At 46.9% G+C, this 21727-nt stretch overlaps 1 protein-coding gene across 4 annotated transcripts in view; it reads right to left on the bottom strand.

The window, feature by feature from the left end:
* Positions 1-14510, bottom strand: part of ANKRD44 (ankyrin repeat domain 44) — a 144394-nt gene extending 129884 nt beyond the window's left edge. For 3 of the 4 annotated variants that reach the window (XM_075153610.1, XM_075153612.1, XM_075153613.1), the window contains exon 1: positions 14349-14471. In XM_075153610.1, the coding sequence (XP_075009711.1) occupies positions 14349-14375 (27 nt within the window). In that variant the 5' untranslated portion in view covers positions 14376-14471. Of the gene's footprint in view, positions 1-14348 lie in introns of all 4 variants that reach the window. The other variant, XM_075153609.1, reaches the window with a different exon arrangement.
* Between the last annotated feature and the right edge of the window lie 7217 nt (positions 14511-21727).

The raw sequence follows: 21727 nt of genomic DNA, 5'->3' as shown, positions 1-21727 counted from the left end.
GAAAACAAGACCCAGTTGCTTTTTCTCATACTGGAGCCTCTCAAACGCTCCAAACTGGCTGTTACTGGGCATTGTTGTTGCAAAGCTTAAAGCACTCCCACGGCTCAGACCTTTGAATTCTCCCGAGAGACAGCCTACAGCGACCCCAGATAGGAAAGTGGTTCAAAGGACATCAAAAAGCAGGTAAGCCAGATGATTAAAAATGTACAATCCTAAGTTAGAAATCCATGCTTCACATTAATATGCACACTGAGCCAACAATAAAGCAAACTAACAAAATGATGGTCAGTGTCACTCCAAAAGGCCAAGCTAATTTCATACTTCTAAGCACCATATATTCAGGAAAATGACAAGATCTATTTGGAGTGTGGAGGAGTGAGTGGTACAGAAACGGAATGCTTTCTTTCTGAAGGTGTGCTGAATCTTGTTCATTTTCCCCTTTTTGGGCTGCCTTTCAAACTATTAAAAAAAAGCCCACAAGAAATAAAAATCCTGCATAAAGTCTAAATGAGAGCTGGTGAGTATAACTTTTAATTATCACATCGATTCCTAATTTCCTGAGCAGTCCTATAGGATTAACCTGACCAAAATCATTGTTGCAAGAGCCCTTTGTATTTCCTCCAAGGGCTTGCTTCCATCTTCTCCGTGAAGTTGACAGAAAGCCTAAGTGACCCAGTGACACAGCTAAGGTCTGCCAGAGCGTCAGTGCCGCCAGAAGGAAACGACCTGCGGGACCCATGTGCGGAGCCCACTCACCTAGAGGAAACGTTCCTCCCTCTTCAGCACCAGTTTTGAGGGAAAATTCTGTGGGAACGAGCCAGGTATCAGACAAATCAAACATTTTCAGCCCGTAGCACTACAGAGATCCAGACAGTTCTGCACGGCGCTTCCTGTGTAAGCAGCACAGTTAATTAACTCTGTGTTGATTAATGGTGCTCTCTCACATCAAGAATTTATTGAGTCTGTTATTATATACAAGGTCATAATTGCCAAACAGCCACAGCTAAATACCATTCCTTGCAGTCTACTCCTTAAGCATCATAATGTAAAATTAATTGGTACTTGTTTGTTAATTAATATGAAATATTTTAAGTCATGCACCATAAAACTTACCACTGGTATGCTCTTTTCTAAACAGCCATGAATGAACAGAACTATTTTAATACCTTGGGAAGACTGAATGGGGGTAGGATGGGGGGTGTCTTTGTTCTTTGTAGTGGGACTTTTCTGTGCTCAGGCACTTACCAAAAGAGCTATTCTCGAATAATTAGTCAGCAGTTATTCTACTTCTATGGTAGAAGACAGACTAGCAAAAGATGTTCTTATGCAAGACTATGAGCGCCCACACCAAAATATCTATTCAGAATAATTATTTTGGAGTAGCTGTTTCAGTAAATTTCCAAGCACAACTGAGATCAGCTCACAGCAAATGATCTAACTTCGCCTGAGGGTAGCAACAAAGATCAAAAAGACACTTGAACTCCTTTGTCTCTTCTGGGATCTTTAAATCCAGGGTTAGCCTCTGCTTAGGGAAAGGGCTGGCAGCATAACAAAGCAGATCCCTGCTGTGAAAGAAAGAAGCCCACAGGTTGGATCCCTACTCCTAAGGATGGGGAAGCAAATGCTTCACACAGACGTGGCCCCTTCCCAGCAGCAAGGACCTGGGCAGTCACTGCCAAAAAAGCTACGCCGGCTTTAAGCAACCTGTGGCCGATCCCCCCCCATCTCGAGGCAATTCAGCGCACAGGCCTGCCTGGCAGTACGGCAAGAAATCAGAAACAGCGTCCCAAGCCCGGCTCTGCCACGCAGGTGGGGAGAGCATCGGTCCCAGGAGTCCACCGGGGAACAGACCCTCGCTCCTGCAGCATCACCTGTGCCCCCACCAAGTAAAGCCCCTTCTATGTGTATTTCTGCCGGCAGTTTTAACTACCCTCTAAGGGCTTGTCGGTAATGCAACCCTTTTCTTCAACCACATTTGTTTCCAAAAAAAAGGGACATGAGCAGCATAAACTAGGTCTGACTGCGTTTTAAACTCATTTAAAGCAGACCTCTGCAGAGAGATGGCTTTTGCATTGATTCCACTTGTCATGCTACAAACACCAGGGACCACTTTACAGGGAATACAACGCGCATGAACGTATGCGGTAAGGCACAGGTAACCAAGCTCTCCGCTGGCTGAGCAAACTGTTTATCCCTCCTTAGAGAAAATTACCTTTCTGGTGAAACATCTACCGTGGCTTAAAATGATTACTGCATGCGTTCGAGGTGCAATTAATATATTAGCTGAACACTTTATTAAAAATAGGCAAAAATCTGGACTGTTTTCTCTCCAAGCCTACTGCTTGAAAGCAAACAAAATACACCAGCAGAAGCAGTGTCAGGAATGAAACAATCACTCTTCCTCAAATACAACGCTATTCCTGGGATTGCATCCACATAGCTGAAGCAGAGTTATTTACACAGCACTTATTTTTGATGCTCCAGTATCCCAGCAAGCAGCAGTGCAATTCAATCCAGCAGACTCTGAACAGTTCAATAATCTTACAGGGCCAGATAATAGACGAAGAGATTTTGTTACTTCTGTGGGTCAGAGCCTTCCCTCTTTGCTGGGTACTGGACAGACAGCTGTCAACAGGCACTAGGTGAAAGCTTGCTCCATGCTAGAGCTTTTCGGAGGCAGAATATAAAGGAGCAAAGCTTAAGGCACTGAATTACATCTGCTTGTCCACCTCCTTTTAATTTTTGTCCCTACAACAGAGGCAACTGAAAAATTCTCCAGACAACTGTCTGAAAGTCTACAGGTCTTTAAAGACCTCTTAAAGTGCTGGAGACCATGTGTCTGCACAGAGTCATCTCTAAGGAGTCACACAAGGGTTTTCAGACAGTTGTCTGGACTTGTCTTCAGCCGGCCCTGCGGGAACAAGAAGTGCTGAAGATCACATGCCTGCTCTGCGGTTTGCTGTCATTTGTGTCTACTTTTCCAGGTAACTCTCTGGTAAATCACATACCTGCCTTGGAGGGCACGAAGCACTCATAAAAAAACATTAAAGATATGCAAACTCTACCCAGGAACAGGAACCAGGAGATCCTAAATGCAATCCCTGATTAACGTGAAAGCTGTGCCTATGCCTGTAGGAAGAGGCTAACAGCGAGGCTCGCTGTGACCAGCTACCCCAGGTAACTGCACCTGCAAAGCCAGGGCACGCGGGCGCTCCTGGGCTGTGCGATCTCCCCACCAACCGTGGGCGCATCCTCAGAGACTCAGGTCCGGACAGTTCACTCTCTGAGCTACCTGGAGATACTGGCTACACGGCTGTGTGAGCTAGTCTTACCCTTCTCTGTGGAGGAGGACAAATCGTTCAGCTCCATTTGCTCCAATTGCAGAGAAGAAATAACACTCCTCTGGGTAGCAGGGGTGATGCACAAATTTGCCAGTCTTTGTGAAAATGCTTCTAAAAGGAGCACGCTCTCCTAATTAGAAACTAGATTATATGTCTATAAATATTTACATGTAATAAACAAAACTTAGTGAGAAGACTGCTCAGTTTCAGCCTGACATGAAATGGACCTTGTGCGAACACACCCAAAGGGCACCATCTGATTCACTGACAGTAAGTTTTTATATTTGAGAGGCTATCTCCATTTCTCTGAACCCACCCAGCTTTGTGTGTGTGTGCTCTGTGGCCAAGAGTCACACAGTCCTGGATTATTAGGACATTTAGTCTAAACAAGTGGCATTGATACACAACAGGCTGATCTCACTTTTACCGTTTGCACTGCCAGAACACAACGCTACGCCTATGACACAGGATTAGTGACCAAAGACAGCCACCCACTGCAATCAGCCAGAATAAACCTTTACCTACCAGGTGACCTGGAAACCATTTCCTAACAGAGCACTTTCTCTTAAGCAGCACCAACGCTGATTTTACACTTTATAGAACAAATATCTAAATAAGCTATATATTCATTGAATTTAACACTGTGCTATGAAACTGCATGCCACTGTTCATTTCTCATCTTGCAACATCATAAGATTGGCACCAGCCCACACAGTAAACAGTGTTAAAACAACTTGCAGGGAGGAAGGGCACCGCTGTGAATCAGCCACTGAAAGAAGTAAATCAGGATTCGGCTCTTGCTCTGTCACCTGCTCCCTTCTCAGCCTGACCTCGGTCACACAGTTTCTCTGCACCCCACTTCTCCCGCTGCAAACCGGGGTACCGACCACCTTCTCTTGACGGTGCCATCAGGCAGCAGCACTGCGCCTTCAGCTACCTGTTGCCTGCCTCCTCTGCCTCCTCCTCACATCCCTCATGGTCTCTGCCTTGGCTCTGCAGGGCAGCTCTTCCCACTCCTCCTCCCTCTCTCCCACCTTGGCAGCTTCTTAAAATCTCAGATTTGCCTCCAGCCAAGGCTATCCGAGCCACAGGCTCCATCTGCAGAAAACCCCACCAGAAGCAGGGCCACATCTCCTAACAGAGGATTACACATGTAAGGATCAGGGCTTGTTTACATTAAAAGAAGGAAATTTCCTCATACTAGGCTTGATTCACGCTGAGCGGGATGCAGCAGGATCACTCACCTAAGCGCCATCCCCTCAAACAGAGGCAATGGTGGCAAGATCTGGCACACCACGTTTACTTGGTTGGTAGAGCACTTTGGAAATGTTCCTGGAGTCAATGACTAAATAAGTCCCTCTCTTGATTTTAAATTGGAGATAAATGCTGCATGTCGCATTGGCAAGCACATTAAAGCAGCTGGAAGCACAAAGACAATATGGGGTATTTCAGGCCTTTGTTCTCTCATTTTTTACCCTTGGCATGTTAAACAACTAAAGAGCACACTGAGCAAATCAGTGTTTTAGCAGATAATACTGCAGGCTTCTAGCTTCGAAATCCCAGGCTCCCTGCTGGCACCAGCGCACAGGGCAAGGGCTGGCTCAGGCAGAGACACCAGCCCAACTTGGTGGCCTGTGGACCCAGGCTCCTACTGCCTGCACGGCCCAACAGCACAGGCACGGCTTTGCTGTGCTGCCTTACTGCACAGAAGACAAAAGAAATAACCTTTATTTTAAAAAAAAAACAGCTAGGAAGGAGAGAATGAAAACACTAGTGAAAAGGACATGTTGTCCACCTTTGTCTATTGTAAGTATGGAAAAAATGAACTTCATACATAGAAACAAAGAAAGGCAGGTGCTGCTACCAGCGTGTTACTATGAACACAAAGCAGCTTCCCCATATTCCTGCAAAGCTGGTCTAGATTCAATGCAGCCGAGAGCAAAACTTTGTCCGAGGATGAGATTTCAGAAGGCAATCTGCAGCCCTTTCACCTTGGAAAGGCAAGGAGCCTATCACGGTAAAATGACGCTATGATAAAATGGGTTATGTTCTCCATCTGAATGGTACTGTCTACATTATTAATGATGAAATGCATATAAGAGCTTATTAATGTTCACACTAGTTTCCTTTCCCAGAAATGATTTGATCATATTTAGAACGTGAAAGCTTGTGCATCTAACGGTGCAGCTGACTGCTGTCTTCTCTTCAGTTTATACATTGCAGATCGCAATACTTGATTTTTACATTTTTACTATTAAATTTCTTCAAGTTACATGCTCTCTACTGCTGGTAAGACTTCGTTTACAGAGACATCAGTTAAAGGGATGCAACTCGGTAGGTACCAAACAACTATTCTGCTAAAAGCTTTTACATGGACAAAAGACATTTGATCAAGCAACAAGTCTGTAAAATTACAAAGGCTGCAAGATGGGGAAAAAAAGGTCATATAATGAGATCACAAAATATGCCAGAATCGAAATGGTAATGCTTAAGCAGCAAATTATTCATCACTAGCGATTATTTGCAGACTTTCTGTGTCATTAAGGATATCAACATGTTGCCCTTGGAGCAATCCTACACATACATTATTCAATAGTACAAGGGTTTTTCATGAGAAACCAACTCCTTTATGCAAAAAAGCTAAAGCCTTAGCTCAATAAACAGATGCCATCAGGTACATCTGTTAAGACGGTGTGCAGAAGTCAACCATTACGGTTTTGCTTACTTCCTCATAAAGATGCAGTAGCAGGCAGCTGCGAGGAGGAAGCGGGGGCTTTGCAAGGGCATTCTCTCCAAGTACTCTTTTTAAAATAAGAAAGCAAGCCATTACAAATAATTCCAGCACAAAAACGCACGTCTGTACATAAAACCAGCTCGTAACATGAAGTACAAACATCAACCAGACAAGCCTACGTTAGGCGAGGCATGGCAGAAACGTATTAAACAGCCTCCATTTCTGGTTGTACATCTGCAGCCAGGAAAGACTTTTTCTTCCCCCAAAAGCAAAACACATGCAAATGCCTGTCATCAAAAAGCACGTACTTTTTCAGAATGTCACAATTACCTAGCCACAACTAAATGCTGTAATTTGTTGACCAACTCCTTGCAAACTTCAATAATGACCTCAAACCCTTGGATAAAACTGCAAAATAATTTCCCCCCTTTAAATGTAATTTTGTAATGCTTTGATTCCCACCCATCACCAGGCTCCAACAGCATGCTGCTACATGTTTCTAGTGCAGCAATTAAAACAAAGCTGAAGCCACAGACAGCAGCTGTGGGAACTTTCCAGCTCAAGCTTTCCAGCTAACGAAAAAAGTGACAAACATCAGATATGTACTTCTGGAAAAAAACTGTTAATTTAAAAATGGAAACAGCTGAAAATGCAACGTTTTTCAGCTAATAAGCGTTCAAACTAAATGGTTAAAATACAGAGGTATTCTGCCAGCAAGTTTAGCTCACCTGTATGTTCTGCAACACACACAGGCAGCAATATGTGAAGCAGGGCATTCGAGCAGAAAAGCAGGAATAAAAAACAGAAGAAATAGTCAACGTTGTCAGAATATACTTTGAAACATTTGCCTAATAGGCTTATACCTACAATATCTGGCTCCTGTAGGCATCTGATGACACTAGAACCTGTATTAGTACCACTGAAAGAAAAACAAATTCCAGGCAACAGAGATTAAAAAGATAATATGCCGAAGCATTAATTATTTTCTACAAATATTGCCCAAACCTGCAGACAACTTGAAACGATAGCTCCTAAAGAGGAAGCTGCTCGTTTCTCTAGCAGTCAGAGATCTGCTGATCGGGGGACAGCTTTAGGAAGAGGAGAAGGGGCTTGGCCCGCAGAGTGCCAGGCCAGCACGGGGAAACCCTTCCCGTCAGCACCACCTCCCAGAGCCTCTGCCTCTCCGGAAACGAAGCAGCAGGATCAGCTACACCCAGACCTCTAGAAACAACCCTTAAAAGTTTTCTTTGCTGGCTTTGAGGGATTTGCCCCCGAGTCCAGCACATGACCGACAGCACTGCCGCGGTGCTGTCGATGGAGCAGCACCGGCTCAAAACCACCCCCAGGAGAGCCGCAGCGTGAGCAGCCACCGCGTTCAGAGACCGGCTAGCTCCAGCTTGAGCACTTTTATTCCCAGGTCACAGAAATCATCTGCCCGCTCTTGAGCAAGGATCCACATAAAAACACCACCTTGCCCGAACCAAGCCATTACACAAGCGCCCAAGCGGCGAGGAACATTTATTTCTCTCCTAAATGTAGTCATGACAACCACATCTTCATTTAAGAGATGAGCAGGAAGAGGTCATGAGGCACTTGTCATGCAGGGATAAAATACCACACCTCAAGTGCACACAGGAGGGTAAGTTTTGCTGGATACCATTCTGCAATTCAAGAAAACTAACATCCTAACATGACAGGCACACACCCCCTCAAAACAGCCCAGGCATCTAGGTGCAACCACTGCAAAACCCTTACAGTATTACCAAACAGCAAACTTCTGGAGGATTTCTCTGCTAAAGAAATATCTACGATAGACTTGAGCGCACAACACCACTCAGGAAATTCTCCTGATTAAAGTGCTTCTCGTTTACCTTGAGACAAGCTACAAAACAATCAGAAAGTGATACTTGCTGCAGAAGCCATGACCAAAAAAAAGCAAGCAGCTTCCTTTTCAAGCCTGTATCTTGCTCTCTTTGGCGACTCAAAGCTTCCGCCCCCCTCCTCTGAACAGGACCATGCCTGGAGGCACTTAAAAGACGTGTGGGGACATGGTTTAGTGGTGGACTTGGCAGTGTTAGGTTTACAGTTGGACTTGATGATCTTAAAGGTCTTTTCCAACCCCAATGATATTATGATTCTATGATACTATGTGTCAGAGCTCAGGTGCCATCTATACCAGACCGCAGCGACCATCGTTCCTACAGGTCTGAACAAGGGCAGGAATGCTGGTACATCCCATTTTTTCAAAAGTTTTATTTTATTTTAAAACGCACAGAGCCACGTCTCGCAATAGGTACGGCATGCCTAGGAACATGACGGCTCTAGAACCAATGGCTGCCACGGTGGAGTTATGTTGGACCAACCACATTTTCATGTCACAAGAAATAAGAGAGAAACACTCCTGTGGGTAAATTCCTCCTTCTTCCTCCCCCACAGTTACCTTTGTTTTGTGGCTACCTGAGTATTTTGTACTAAAACGGATTATCTCTTCCTTGCTGTGAGCCCTTTCAAAAAGACTTGGCAGCCTGCAAATTAATATACACCTTAGTATTATCTAGCAAGAATATGAGGAGGGGAGGAATCGTGGGACCTCATGCCACACAAAATTAACCCACAGGCTGGCTGTGGCCACAGGGCACAGGTTCGTTATTTTTCCTATTTTATACAGCAGGTTCAGGGGCATCTTCTCAGATGCTTTTACTTGTCAGAGGATACACAGAAAGACAGTCTTGTCAATTGAATGGTTCTGAAATAAGTTAAAGACACACCATTGTTTGGAAATTTAATTAGGTTTGTTAGGAGATTATTTGTTAGTGTTGTATTCATTTTAGTTTTAAGTGTATTCAGACGCAAGTCCAGCCTTTGCCCAGCTGACTTTTATGATCTTTGACATCTGTTTAAAATTATTGAAACATCTGTTTAATGCTGTTTCTCTGTGACCATAGTAAAAAAGGATCCTGATGGTCAGCAGAGAACTGTCAAACACAGGAAAACATTTGGGAAAGGGAGGGAGAGAAATGGTCCTTTCAGTTCTAGTCACACTGCATTACTCTCAGCAATCAAGGACAACAGGCAAAATACCAGGAGACAGGATGAGGTTTTGCAGTTAATAGCAGCCTAAGTGCACACACCAACCATTTATCTGGGCTTCATTACCCTTAGGCATGCATATGCATGCTTGTAAGGGTAGCCTAAAAATAATTCTGTTGTTTTGTACATACAGGGCCTGAGCCGGTGACACTGAAGTCACAGTGAATTTTGACCCCCAGGTGCGCTGGCTCAAGGCTAGACAGCGTCAGTCTCAGATTTACAGCGAGCTTCCCACCGAATTCGATGGTGCAGGCATAAAAACACTAAGCACTACATCTCTTAAAAGTAGCTACGCAGGCTTCACCTCTAGGTAACTTCCCGTTTTATTTTTGTTTATAGAAAACATTCTCAGTGTCTTTCAAAGACAGAATGATACATTTCCCCTGTAAACATGCATACTATAATCAACAACTAGGCAGGGGAGAGCTTGCATCAGCCTCTGACAGACATCAACAAGCAGGATGTCCCCGCGCAGGAGCCGCTCTGACCGTCGCTGCCTCCGACGCGGCACGATGGGCGCATTTGTGCCGAGGCGTGTGAAGGCGACCTGGTCTGCACAGGCAGAGAGCTGGCATCCCAAATCGAACACAGCCACGCACGGAGCAACTTCGTTGGCTTCAGACAGGAAGAAGAGGATGGAGTCAGCTACAGAGACAACCTGCAGGCCTGTGGGCGCTGCTGGCAGTCCTGCAAGGAGGGCCTCAGCTGGCAAGGCAAGCCTGGAAATGAGATGGAGACACTGCAAAACTTGGATTCTTCCAAAATAATTTTCCAAAAGCTAACTCACAGAAGCTTACACAGAGAAATATCACAGAAGCTTACATAGAGAAATGATTTAAGATATTTTACCCTCTCAACAGAGCACTGAGAGGAGCAATTGTCTGTGCTTGCTGCCCAGAACCATCAATGGAAACCCTGAAGATTAAAAGCACACTCAGCAGGACTTTGACTAACAGGCTTTCTCTTGAAAAGTTTGCAACAAACAGTTCTCAAGAAACCAAGTTACTCGGTGCAAGTATGAAGAATAAGCTGTGCAAAGAACTGCAGGCAGCGGGCAGGGAGAGCACCTTGCCTCTGCTGGTTACTCAGAGGACAGGAGAGAGGTGGGTCCAGGCAACGACTACTGCTCAAAAAGCACCCACAGAAGTCAAAAACCGATCGATACTTTCACCCTTAGAGAGCTTTGGCGAAGGGGAAAGGAGACTCATGAGAAGGAGGGAATGGAAACTCAAAACACGGGAAGGAATGAAGAGCTGCAGCAAGCAGGTTTCCTCAAACAGCACCCGAGGGGCACAGCAAGGGTTTTCATGCCGTCATACGTGCAGAGCCAGGCTTGAGCTGTGTCAGTGCAACCCACACCTGAAAGCCTCTGGCCACCCACTTGTTGAAGCACTTGTCTTCTGCTCCTTCTGAACTCTAGCTTAAATGCAAAGGCTTTTATCACATGTAACCGCACCCTCACATAATATAAAATACTAACATCAAAATGGAAAAGGTACAACCAATAAACTGCATGGGGAACAACACAGCAATAACTCTTAGAATTGAAAAAAATTTTTTTTTCAGTCCTTAAAGGAATTTGCATGCTTGCTGTAATCAACATTCACTACAGAGATGATAAAAAAGAAGGAATGGATAAAAGTTTTAAGATTTAGAGTAACTTTTGAGATATTTGTGTATGACAACTGAAATATTTAGAACATCAGAACGTTTACAACTGCACAGACACACCACTACAGAAAAAGATGACAATCCTAGGCATTTAATTTAAGTTTTATGAATTATCTTAGGTTGTTTTCAGCTTAACATTTAGTCATTCAAAAATGGCTAGCGGGAGATAACTGAAGAAAGGAAGGCCTGGAAGAAATTCACGCAGAAACGAATGATGGTAGAATACACTTCCTGTGGTTAAATGATTTAAGGGTTTCTCGTGGCCTGACTGATGAGCTAGCAATTACCATCACTAGAAGCAAATTCAAGTACTCTACACTAATGCTAAACTTAAACTAAGCTCTCCTGCCTAAGGAGTGAATGCAGCCAAAAGTACCAATAATCTCTTTGAAGGATTAAGCATAGCAATACCTTAGCACCTTTCAGCTATATCAAAAAAGAAGCAATAATGGAAGTATGTCCATCTTCAAAGCCTGTATGAGAAACGGTGTGATTAATTTCTCATCTGTCTGAACGCTCAATGTGCTGTTAGATGCGGTTGGTAAGAGAAGCCAAGAATGGAGGCGAGGAGGAAACAGGTGACTTAGAGAAATGTGTGTTTAAACTCTCAGGGTGGGGGTTCTCTAGTCTTCATAGAATTATAGAATGGTTTGGGTTGGAAGGGACCTTAAAGATCATCATCTAGTTCCAACCCCTCTGCCATAGGCAGGGACACCTTCCACTAGACCAGGTTGCTCAAAGCCCCATCCAACCTGGCCTTGAACACTTCCAGGGATGGGGCATCCACAACTTCGCAGGGCAACCTGTTCCAGTGCCTCACCACCCTCATAGTGAAGAATTTCTTCCTTATATCTAATCTAAATCTACCCTCTTTCAGTTTAAAGCCATTACACTGTCTTCTCCTACACGAAGCTCTCCTCACTGGTCAAGAAAGTCATGGATCCAGAGGAAAGCATGTGCTACAGAAATCACAACAACAGGCAGAGGAGAGAGCTCTCGGTTTCGGAGTCAACCTCCCCTGAGCACCGCAACTAAGACCTGAACCAGACTTTACACTCAGTGCACGAAAAGCAGCCCACGATCAGAGCAGCCCAGGTGCCGACCGCAACAGGTACGCGTGGTACAGAGTGTCCTACGTACTGTAATTCTCATTGCAGGAGACTGCAAGCACGCGGACTGCTGTGGCCTCTGGTGTTTAAGCGAACGGAAACAGTTTCCTGAATCGCTGCAAGTTATCGCTGCCACAATTGCCTCGATCCTCAAGAGCAGGAAGAAACGCATAAGGAGGCTGCTCCTGCACCGTGCTCAGCGAGTCCTCCCAGGCACATCATTCTTCATCCCAGCTTCACCTCTGTTTTGCCTGGGTCTGTCTATAAACATGTGGGACTGTGCTACTGTGCCTCTTTTAGTTAGAGGTGGGTCAGCCTGGGGACAGAGCTCTTCAAACCTGATGTAGATGAAAAGTACAGCTTGGCCTGATGCGCACAGAGCTGCTGCTGCAGGCTGCGCAGCCCCAGTGCCTTGGTTACAACTGCTCAGGCTGCGTGTTGGAAACGCTCCGCCAGCAACGGCTCCGAATACACAGAAACAGGCACACGTAAACTTCTGCACTCGGTTTAAGAGGAAGCACCACAGCCAGCTTTGAACGCATCCTCCCCCTCCTCCAGTCTCTCAGAAGTGAAAGAAAAAGATCTGCTGAAGAAACTGAAGAAAATCAAAAGAGATCCAGTAGGATAAGTACAGGTAGATCAACACATCCCTTCATAAATGACAGGAGACACATACCCACGAAGAAAAACTATCAGCCTGTCATATCGTGTCCCAGGCCACAGCCTGCCAGGAACCACCATGAGCATCCACCAATATTTTGAGCATCCCCAAAGCAGGCGCGCTGCAGGGGCATAATGGCAGCTCTAAGGAGACTCATCCCTCAGCTTTCAGGGTTCTCAGAAGAGAAAACAACAGCTTGTCATTTTCTTGTATAGCAATACAGACTTCATCAAGACGTGATCCACTTGACTTAAATCTGTTTTGACTTCTGCTGCTGCTGAAGGAAAATCCTTGCTGCAAGACTTCAGCAAAGGCAGTGAATTCAAGGGCTTCATTAAACATGTGAAAAGCACTGAAATGGTGCAATTTTGGTCCCCTATAATGTATGTATTTTTAGTATTAATGTTTGCTGTTTGGATTTTTAATACACAGATCCTACCTGAATCTCCTTATTTATGAGACTCAGTCTGTGCACCACAGGGTAGTGAAGCCTCATGGTGTGAAACATTTTCTTTGCCAGTCATAAGCACCACATCTAAAGATGAGGATGTTCGAGGGACATGTCAGGAGACAGCCCATAAATACTGCCTTCTGTTACACACGAAAACGCGTTACAGACTGTGCTTGGTCACACAGTGCCACTTTTACTTTAGAAGCAGCTTTTATCCTTTTTTCCTTTCAGAACTCTTTTCAATATGCTATATAGCAGCTTTGTGCATGTGGAAGATTTTCTTAGAAAAGCATAAATAGACTGCGAGCGAGGCTTGCGATCTATAAGTAAGGGGTATTTGGAGAGGGGCTGGTTGCAGACACTCCTGAACCCAACAGGAAGGTCTGAGGCTTGCAGGACACCCACGCTGCAGATCACAGGCAGACCACGTTAAATTAAAAATAGCAGATTAAAGCACGCAAAGTGTGTAACAGTTGGTAGAGTATGCGGACAAATCAGGGTGTGGGAGCCATAATATCAATTTACTAAATATTTTTAAATGCTTCTAACTACCAGCGATAAGAAATACTTTAATACTGATTACAGCTGTCTGGCCATTGCTAAATTTAACACGATCTAAGGGCTTAATACTATGGTTTTCCTAGTAGCCTGCGAAGAACGGCGACAGCTAAACCGAACAGGCACTTCCTAAGTAAAAAGGCGTCAGGAAAAATCATTTATACATATGCCACGGCAATGAAACGAGGGAGAAATCCCAAGGAAGGACAAGCAGAGCCGGGAGGCCTTCCGAAGCGAGCCAACATCCACTTCCATCCCACCCCCCCGACGGGAGACGTCAGGATTTCACCGAGGACCGCGGGGCGACGGCGGCACGTTCGGCTGCGCGGCGGGGGTCGGGCGAGTGCCTGCGGCGGGCAGCCGGCTCCCGCCGTCGCGACGCCCGGCGAGCTGCGCCCTGCCCGGCCCCGCGCCCCCGGCCCCGGCCCGCCCGCACACGCCGCCTGCGCGGGCAGAGACAATGTCCGCCAGCAGGCGAAGAGAAGCGCATCTGCAGCGGCTCGGCGGGCGGGGGGCAGCGGGGAGCCGGCACCACACGGCGAGCGGCGGCGCTCCGGGGAACGGGGGACCGCGCTGCTCCCGCCGCGGCCGCCTCCGAGCCCCCGGCTGCGCGGAAGGGCCTCCCCCGGCGGCTCGGCCGCCTCGCGCAACGCGGAGCCGGGCCGGGGCGCGCTGCCGCGGCAGGCTGAGGGAAAGCCCGCCGCCCCGCTCCCGCCCGCCCCGCGGCGCCCACCTGGTCGGCGAGCTTGAGCACTGCCATCCTCCGCCGCTCCTCCCGCGCACATGCAGCTCCTGCGACGGGCGGCGAGCGCGCCCCGCGACCGGCGCTGCTGCGGCGGCGGCGGCTCCGCTCCGCGCCGGCGGGGCGGGGCGGGGGCGCGGAGGCCGCCTCGCCTCGCCCAGCCCGGCCCGGCCCAGGAAGCAGGGGCGGGCGGGCTGCCTCGCACGGGCCGCGCCGCCACCGCCGCCTGCCGCCGCCTTTGTTCCCGCCGGCGGCCGGCGCCTGCGGAGCGGAGCGGAGCGCAGGGCCGCCCCGGGGGCTCTCGGCGCCCCCGCCCCACCGGGCAGCGCGAGGGGCGGCGCCGCCGGACCGGGCCTGCCCCGCCGCCCGGACCCGCCCCGCGCCGCGGGGGGGGGCCCTGACCGGCGGCCTGGCCCGGACGGCAGCCGGGGGTGCGCGGGGGCACCTGCCGCCCGCCGCGGGCGGCACCCGGAGGGGCTGGCTGCTGCCGGGCCGGAGCCGGAGGGCGCCGAAACCCGAGCGCCCCCCGTCCCCTCAGGGCGAGCCCTGTCACGCCGGCTGCCTGCGGGGGAGGCCGTGGCACCCCCGTCCCCGCTTCAGGCTGCCGGGGGGTGCGCTGGTACCCCGATAGCTCCAGGCTTGTGGCACGGGCTTGGCTTCACTCTCATGAGGAGCGGCGTCTTCGGGGCCGCGTGGGTTCCCACCACGCTGAGGGAAAGGGGGGACGTGCTCTTCCAAACCTGTGTGAAAGGGGAAGCCGAGGCCTTTACCTTTACCTTTCCCCCACCTGTGCGTGCGTATGCAGAGGAACTAAGTGACTGTCAAACAGGCACAGCTGGCAGGAGGGAGGACAGACCTGACATCAAGTCTTTTGGGGTTTTTTTTTTTTTTACCTCTTTTTGGATTATACGGTTTTAACAGCTGCCTTGTAAGAATCTGGTAACTCCTGACAAGTCCAAGCCTTTTCACACTGAATACATGAGTGTAAACTGTACTTCTTTTGAAAGGAGCAAGCCAACAAGGCGCACGGTCCCTGCCCCATGCTGCGGAGGAGAATGAGCATCACCCTCCGTGTTCCTGTTGAGCTGACCGGGGGGAAGCCCCAGTCCCACCTCGGGTCTGGCTGCCGGCGTGACTCGAGCACCAGCGCAAGGCTGCACAGCCCAGCGGATAAGGGGCAGGGGGGAAAGAAGAAAAATCATGGAGGGGTAAATTCTTTCTTGCCCCGCAGGGTTGACGAGCCGAATGCCTGGAGCATGTCCTTTGATTAAAATCATTGGCACAATGCTCAGCGACAGGAGTTACAAACACGCTGAAGGTAACGAGGGTGATTACATTTTTCCAAGGACACAAAACGGAAGAGCAAAGGATTGAACATTCCCTCTTCCCCTCCTCTGTGTTGCACAAGAGGCCAGGTATTTCCCCACCTGTTAGATTCTGCAGTAGCAAGCTCCCGTACCCCACAACACATCCAATATGACAGGGATTTATAACTTTTCAACCCTTGATCACAGAACGGGGTGACTTTAAGCAGTTAAAAAAAAAAAGGGAAGTGTCTTCTATGGAAGAAAACCAATCCAAGAAGGAAACAGATGTTGGTTTCAGGCTTCTGAGGCATCATTATAAATGGGGATTAAAAATAACATACGAGTTACAACACATTTTGAGTCCATCTATTTTAAAGGGGTCTTAACGGAAAAACTGTGTTAATCTAAATCAGTCTTTTAAAGAAAAAAAATTAAAAAGCAGCAAGAGAGAATCCAGTACCTGTTAAGAATGTATGAACTCAGGCAGTTTTTCTTTTTAATATCTTCACCCCTTATGGTCTTCGTCATGCCAGAACACCTAGAAGCATTAGGCTCGCGTCAGCAGATTTGCTCTGTGTCAAACCACACGCTAAGAAGGGCAGTTGGCAGCGCTGCGCTGCTCTGCACCGTGGACCGGAGCCTTTCTGTGTGTCCCACTGATTCAATCCAGAAATTCTGCTTTGAGTCCACTCCCAGGCTCTGTCGAAACACACGCTCACCACACAGAGGTCAGAAGCAAGCAGAAGTTAGCTTCCAGCTGAGAGCAAGCAAAAAAAGGAAGAGGGAAAATGGAGAGAATTTTCAGCATTATCAGGAAAGGTCTGGTATTTTCCATTGTAAAAGCCTTTTTCCAAGACTTCGCATTCACCATACCTTTTTCCCTGCAGTTAAACTTGGTGGATAATAAAGAAAATGCTTTTTCAGATTTGCTCTGTGATCCCCTCACTTTCTGATCTAAGAATCTGGTACAAACCCTCGTACCTTCCTTGGGTCCCCCAACAATCTCCTCTCGGGGAGCTAAGGTGATGGTATGCCACCTGAGTGGAAATCTGCTGATGCAGTAGGAGCCCAGTTCCTTGGAAGTAAATAATGGGCTAGATGCGAGCTAGCTGTTAAAATATTTTTCTGAAGTTTTTGTTCCCAACAAGCAGAGTCTCATGCCAGCTCCTCCAGGATGGTGTCTGGGAGGACCAAGCCCCTACGATGCCGCTCCTTGGGAAGGGCCCCTTGGGGTATGCAGGACAACAGAAAGCGGTCGCATCCCCTATTAACAGGGCAGCACTCAGTTTAGAGAGCTCCTTTTACAATTATATTTACATTATCCATTTAAAGTGTCATTTGCATGAACTGCCAAGATTAGCCGCAGCGCTACAATTATTAACATCACAGTAAGGGAGTCCAAGATTTCTCTGAAAGCACAATGTCCTCCTCTCCTGTTCACAAAGTAGCACAAACAACCACGTTACAGGCTTCTGATTTGCCGTGCAGAACAAACTCTCTTTTCTGAGCTGTTTTACTCAACTTCTTCTTAGCCCTGGCTGGTACATAAAGGTCATTTCATTGCACATTTTCATGTGAAATGATGCAGTATGCTCAACCTGTCTTTTCTGGGAAGAAGCAGCAAAAAGACATTTGTATCCAGAGCTAATTTTTCAAGTAATGGTCATACCTACAACTCTCAAACCTGTAGCATTATGTGGACTTTCCATACTGAGACATTAACAAGTATCATCGAAACAGGTGTGCAGGCGCCTTAATGAGAATATGCTTGAGTTTGCCAGATATTGTCATCTTGGATTAAAGCTGTATTTGTAACGGAAAAAGCCCTAGGGCCACACTGGGCCTCTGACAGGGAAGTGGAAAGAAACCCTCTAAGGATGGCTGCTGCATTTGCTCCTTACTGACCCGTGCCCGGTCGTTAGAGGATTCTGTGCATCCAGTTGAACTCTTCTGTGAAACACAAACACACCCCCATTACATACTTTAAAAAGCAAAATAGGAATATGAAGCCTTGAACTTGAGCACTTAAGCAATTTCTAGCCAACAGCAAGGAAGAACAGAACTGTCCCAAATATTCTGCAGTCACCCATACTGAGATTTCTTGATCTTCTGGCCATAACACAATAAGGCTCTGTAGGATACGGGCCCACTATAACAGGCCTCTACCTTCTTTTTTTTTGTCCCCAGCAAAAATAAAGTTCCTCCAGTTCCATCTGAAACCGGATGAACGCCATTTGCTATTAACAGTTGTACGTGCATGAGCCACTTCCTCATTCGGATTTTGTGTCAGGAAAGCACTTAGCATTCTTATACCCAATTGGGCTCAGCAAAACTCCCAAGCATGCTTAGATTTAAGCGTGTTACTCAACAGAACTTAAGCATCATCATAAACCATCTGCCCTTTGCTAAGATCTCACATGCCACTTTCACATGGCGTAATAGTGCAAGTCTTGGTTTGGGCACTGACTTAGGACTTGAGAGACTCGCTATCAATTCTCTCTTGTGCCACAATGTTCCTGCATGGGTGCGGGCGAGCAGCCCAGTCTCGTGGTGCCCAGATTCCTGCTTGTACAAGGAAATTCTCCCACCTTGCAAGGTGCGGCACTCTGACACGGCTGGGGAAGGATCTCAGGTAAAGGCCACCGGCTGCTGCTCTGAGCATTACTCTGCCATCACGGACTCAGTGTTAAGTCTTTCCGTGCAGCATCAGGAAAACAATATCTGGGAGCTGCACCAGAGGAAAAGAAAGCAACCTCGTTGAAATAAATCCATTCACACTGTACTTAAATGCTACAGAGAACCGGGACATGGGTGGGAAGCGGGTGAACAGACCGAGCGCAGGAGCAAGGTCAGGAGTTCTCCCTGCACCACTGTTCCTCCTGCAGCAATACGAACGTGTCTGCAAATTATCTGCTGGATCCCCACAAGCGCTCCTACATCTCAGACAGACAGATCTCTACATTAGTCTGATGTTTCTGCAGCCTAACAGGATGTGGTCACTTTAAGGCAGCCAAAAGTCTGCACCACCACCCCCCTCCCTGCTCCTGCTCTGCCTGCACAGCTGAGCAGCAGAGGCAGGGAGAGGGCTCGGCTCTGTTTTGCTCTCCAAAGTCAGGTCTGCTGCTGTATTTAAGCAGGATGATCACTCACAGATGGAGGGTGCAATTGCTCCTAGACGCGTGTTTGACTCCTGCCTCGTGAAGAAAACTGAAGTAAATACAGTCAGCATATTCCTTAGCAGTGTTTATTTGCCACTGTTGAGCAAGATGAAAGACAGGACTGATACAGGAAGAAGATACTTTCGTTATCTCTAACCGTTTCTGATGACTTCAGATATCTAGCATACCTCTGGTCTCTACCTGTTGCCGATCCTCTAGCAGCAGCACATAAACATCCTACTGTGCTTTCTTCCCCCTTACAGACTCGGTGGGAGTCAGATGAGAGTGATGTATAAGCATTATTAGGAGACTGCGGCGGTGGAAGCAAGGAAAAACATACAGAGCTGTGTGAATTTGAAATAGAAGGGCAAACAGGCCACAGCAGGAGACTGGGCACGCGAATCACCTGAGACCATAACTAATTATTGCTGTCACCATCTCCCCCTCCTGCACTGCTACAGCACACAGGGTGATTGGGGGGTAGGAGGGGGGGCCGTCACCTCAGCAGATGCTTCAAGCTGCCTGTCATTGCCCTCTTGAAGCCTTCTCCCTTCTGTTTTAGTGTGATTTATTTTCACAAAGCGGAATTTATTATTTTTTCCCAAGGGAGAGTCATTAACTTATTTTTCCTCCTAGATTTACTTGTTTAATATTTACACAGGAGGGGGAGGGAAATGAAACAAAATGAATCAATCCACTGATAAGGGCAGAGGGGGGAGGAGACCTCAGCAGCACCTCCTCTTATGCAGACAGAGGCCTCCTCTCATTTCAAATACTTTTTGATTATACTTCTGCAGCCATGTAGTTAATGCACAGAGAGGCTTAGACATATGATACAATTGGAAACTGTGAATTTGAAGCTGAGATCATAACTATTGCAGCCTTCTGCTGTGTTAACCAAAAAGGAATACACACTCCCCCGTACGTTAAGGTGTTCTTACAGTTGGTCTCAGCTAGCACCTCTCTGGCAGATGTAACTAGTACTAGGTATTGAAAACAGGGGAGGAATTAAGGCAGATGACAACTAGACAGGCTAAGCTGGAGCAACTCCTTTCTGGTCACACCACTCTAGAAATGCGTCTCTGCAAAAGAGGATTTCACTGACAGTGGTAGCATTAGGCTCACCCCAGTTCTTGAAGAGATGTGTTAGCGGCCTATGCAAATACATATCCACCTTTACCATCCGTGACAAGAAACTGCAGCAAAATTTTCGGCAATTTGTCACACAGCACAGTGCTTGATCTAGAAACCAGATAAGTCAGCAGAAAGACACGTTGATTTCCACGGGCTTTGGACAAGGTTTCACGTGATGCAGCGAGGACAGGATAAAGGGGAAGAAAAAGCGTACGCTTTTTGCTGCCTTGTATCACATAAAGACAGCCAAGAGAGATCTGGGTTATTTTCCTGTTTGTTTAGGGTTTTTAATTTTATCTCCTGTCCTTCTTTCCTGGAAAATACCAAGTTATCTGATCCTGCTTGAAGTTTTCCAACAGACAAAAAAAAAAACAAAACCCAAAAAACCCAGAAAAACCCCCAACACACAACAACAAAAAAAACGCACATTGGACACCACACTATGGAGCTGCTGGCCTGGCTGTGGGGTCTGGACTCTTTACCAAAACAGACACACTAAACCAACTGGTGCTAAGGTACTGGAGTTAAAAAAGAAGAAAAAGAAATGAGGGGAAAAGAAAAGGATGAGCAAAAACAAGTTAGGAGAGGAAAGTTGAGTATTTAAATTTTCTGTTCTCAGCTCTATTCCATTTATGGGTATTTGCAATATCTTAAATCTCCTGTGTCATTAATCTTCTAGGGGAAACATGGAGAGAAAATAAGACATAGGAAAAGTACTTTTAGGGCTTCCTTGTGCACAGTGTTATGTATGAGTTTAAAGTAATCAGATTCTGCCCCCTCCCCCCGCCCCAACTCAGGACAACGGTCTTTGGACTTTAACAGCAGAATCTTCCAGTATTCATGATCTGAAGTGATTCACCAGCTTTGAAGTATTCTTTTTTAATCTAAATCCTCATTTTCCACTGACTTACATTTTGAAGTCTGCCTGACCTTTAAAGAACTCCGCAAATGGTCTCCAGGGGTACGATTCCTGTTACACTGAAACATCCTGTGTACCCCTCTGAGTGCAACATCAGGTAATTTGTACAAGTTGTATTTATCGAATGAGTCATACTCATTAGAAAGATATCATTGATAGCTCAAATGGACACTACACCAACCTCTCTTTCTACACTCACTTCACCTAACTAACCTACAGCAATTAGTTATTTGTAATCCCTAGCTTTGAAGTCTCTTTTTCACTTTCATCCTCAAGATCAAATTCATTGAACTGTTGCACTAACATAAAATACCAAATTTTAGTCTCAATTGCATCAGGACATCATTATTATTTTAACAGAAGATTTCATGTCCTTGGTCTTTTCGCTTCTCAGTACCTGCAGAGTTTTCACTTCTGTCTGGTACTAGGCACAGCCGATGGGACACTGACGGATGCACGCCAGCAATGTTGAAATCTACCAGCCGAAACAGAATAATTTTGGAAAGAAACAACCAGGTCATTTGTCCAAGGTCACGGTCTTGGAAGTGAGGAGCATTGCACAAGCTAAATTAGGTAGGAATCTATATCAAACCATTCTCAGTGTGCCGAGAGGAAGAAAGAGCCTCTGCCTGAGCCTCTGCCAGGACCTAACAAGTCCAACACCAGCTCTTAGACCCAGGTAAGATTTGGGACTGTTCTGCTAGCAAATCCCGTCTCCAAACTCAATTATATTTTTCACAGTGCCCAAAAGCCAGCAAGAGATTTCGTTTTTCAAGTCACACAAAGAAAGAAATTCCATCCCTCAAGTTGCATTTAATTAGAAGGGGTGTGGAAGCACACAGCGACTAACAT

The sequence above is a fragment of the Calonectris borealis genome, chromosome 6 (assembly GCF_964195595.1).
Source record: "Calonectris borealis chromosome 6, bCalBor7.hap1.2, whole genome shotgun sequence".
In the NCBI taxonomy this organism is placed as follows: Eukaryota; Metazoa; Chordata; class Aves; order Procellariiformes; family Procellariidae; genus Calonectris; species Calonectris borealis.
This window is presented reverse-complemented; position numbering and strand designations above follow the sequence as displayed.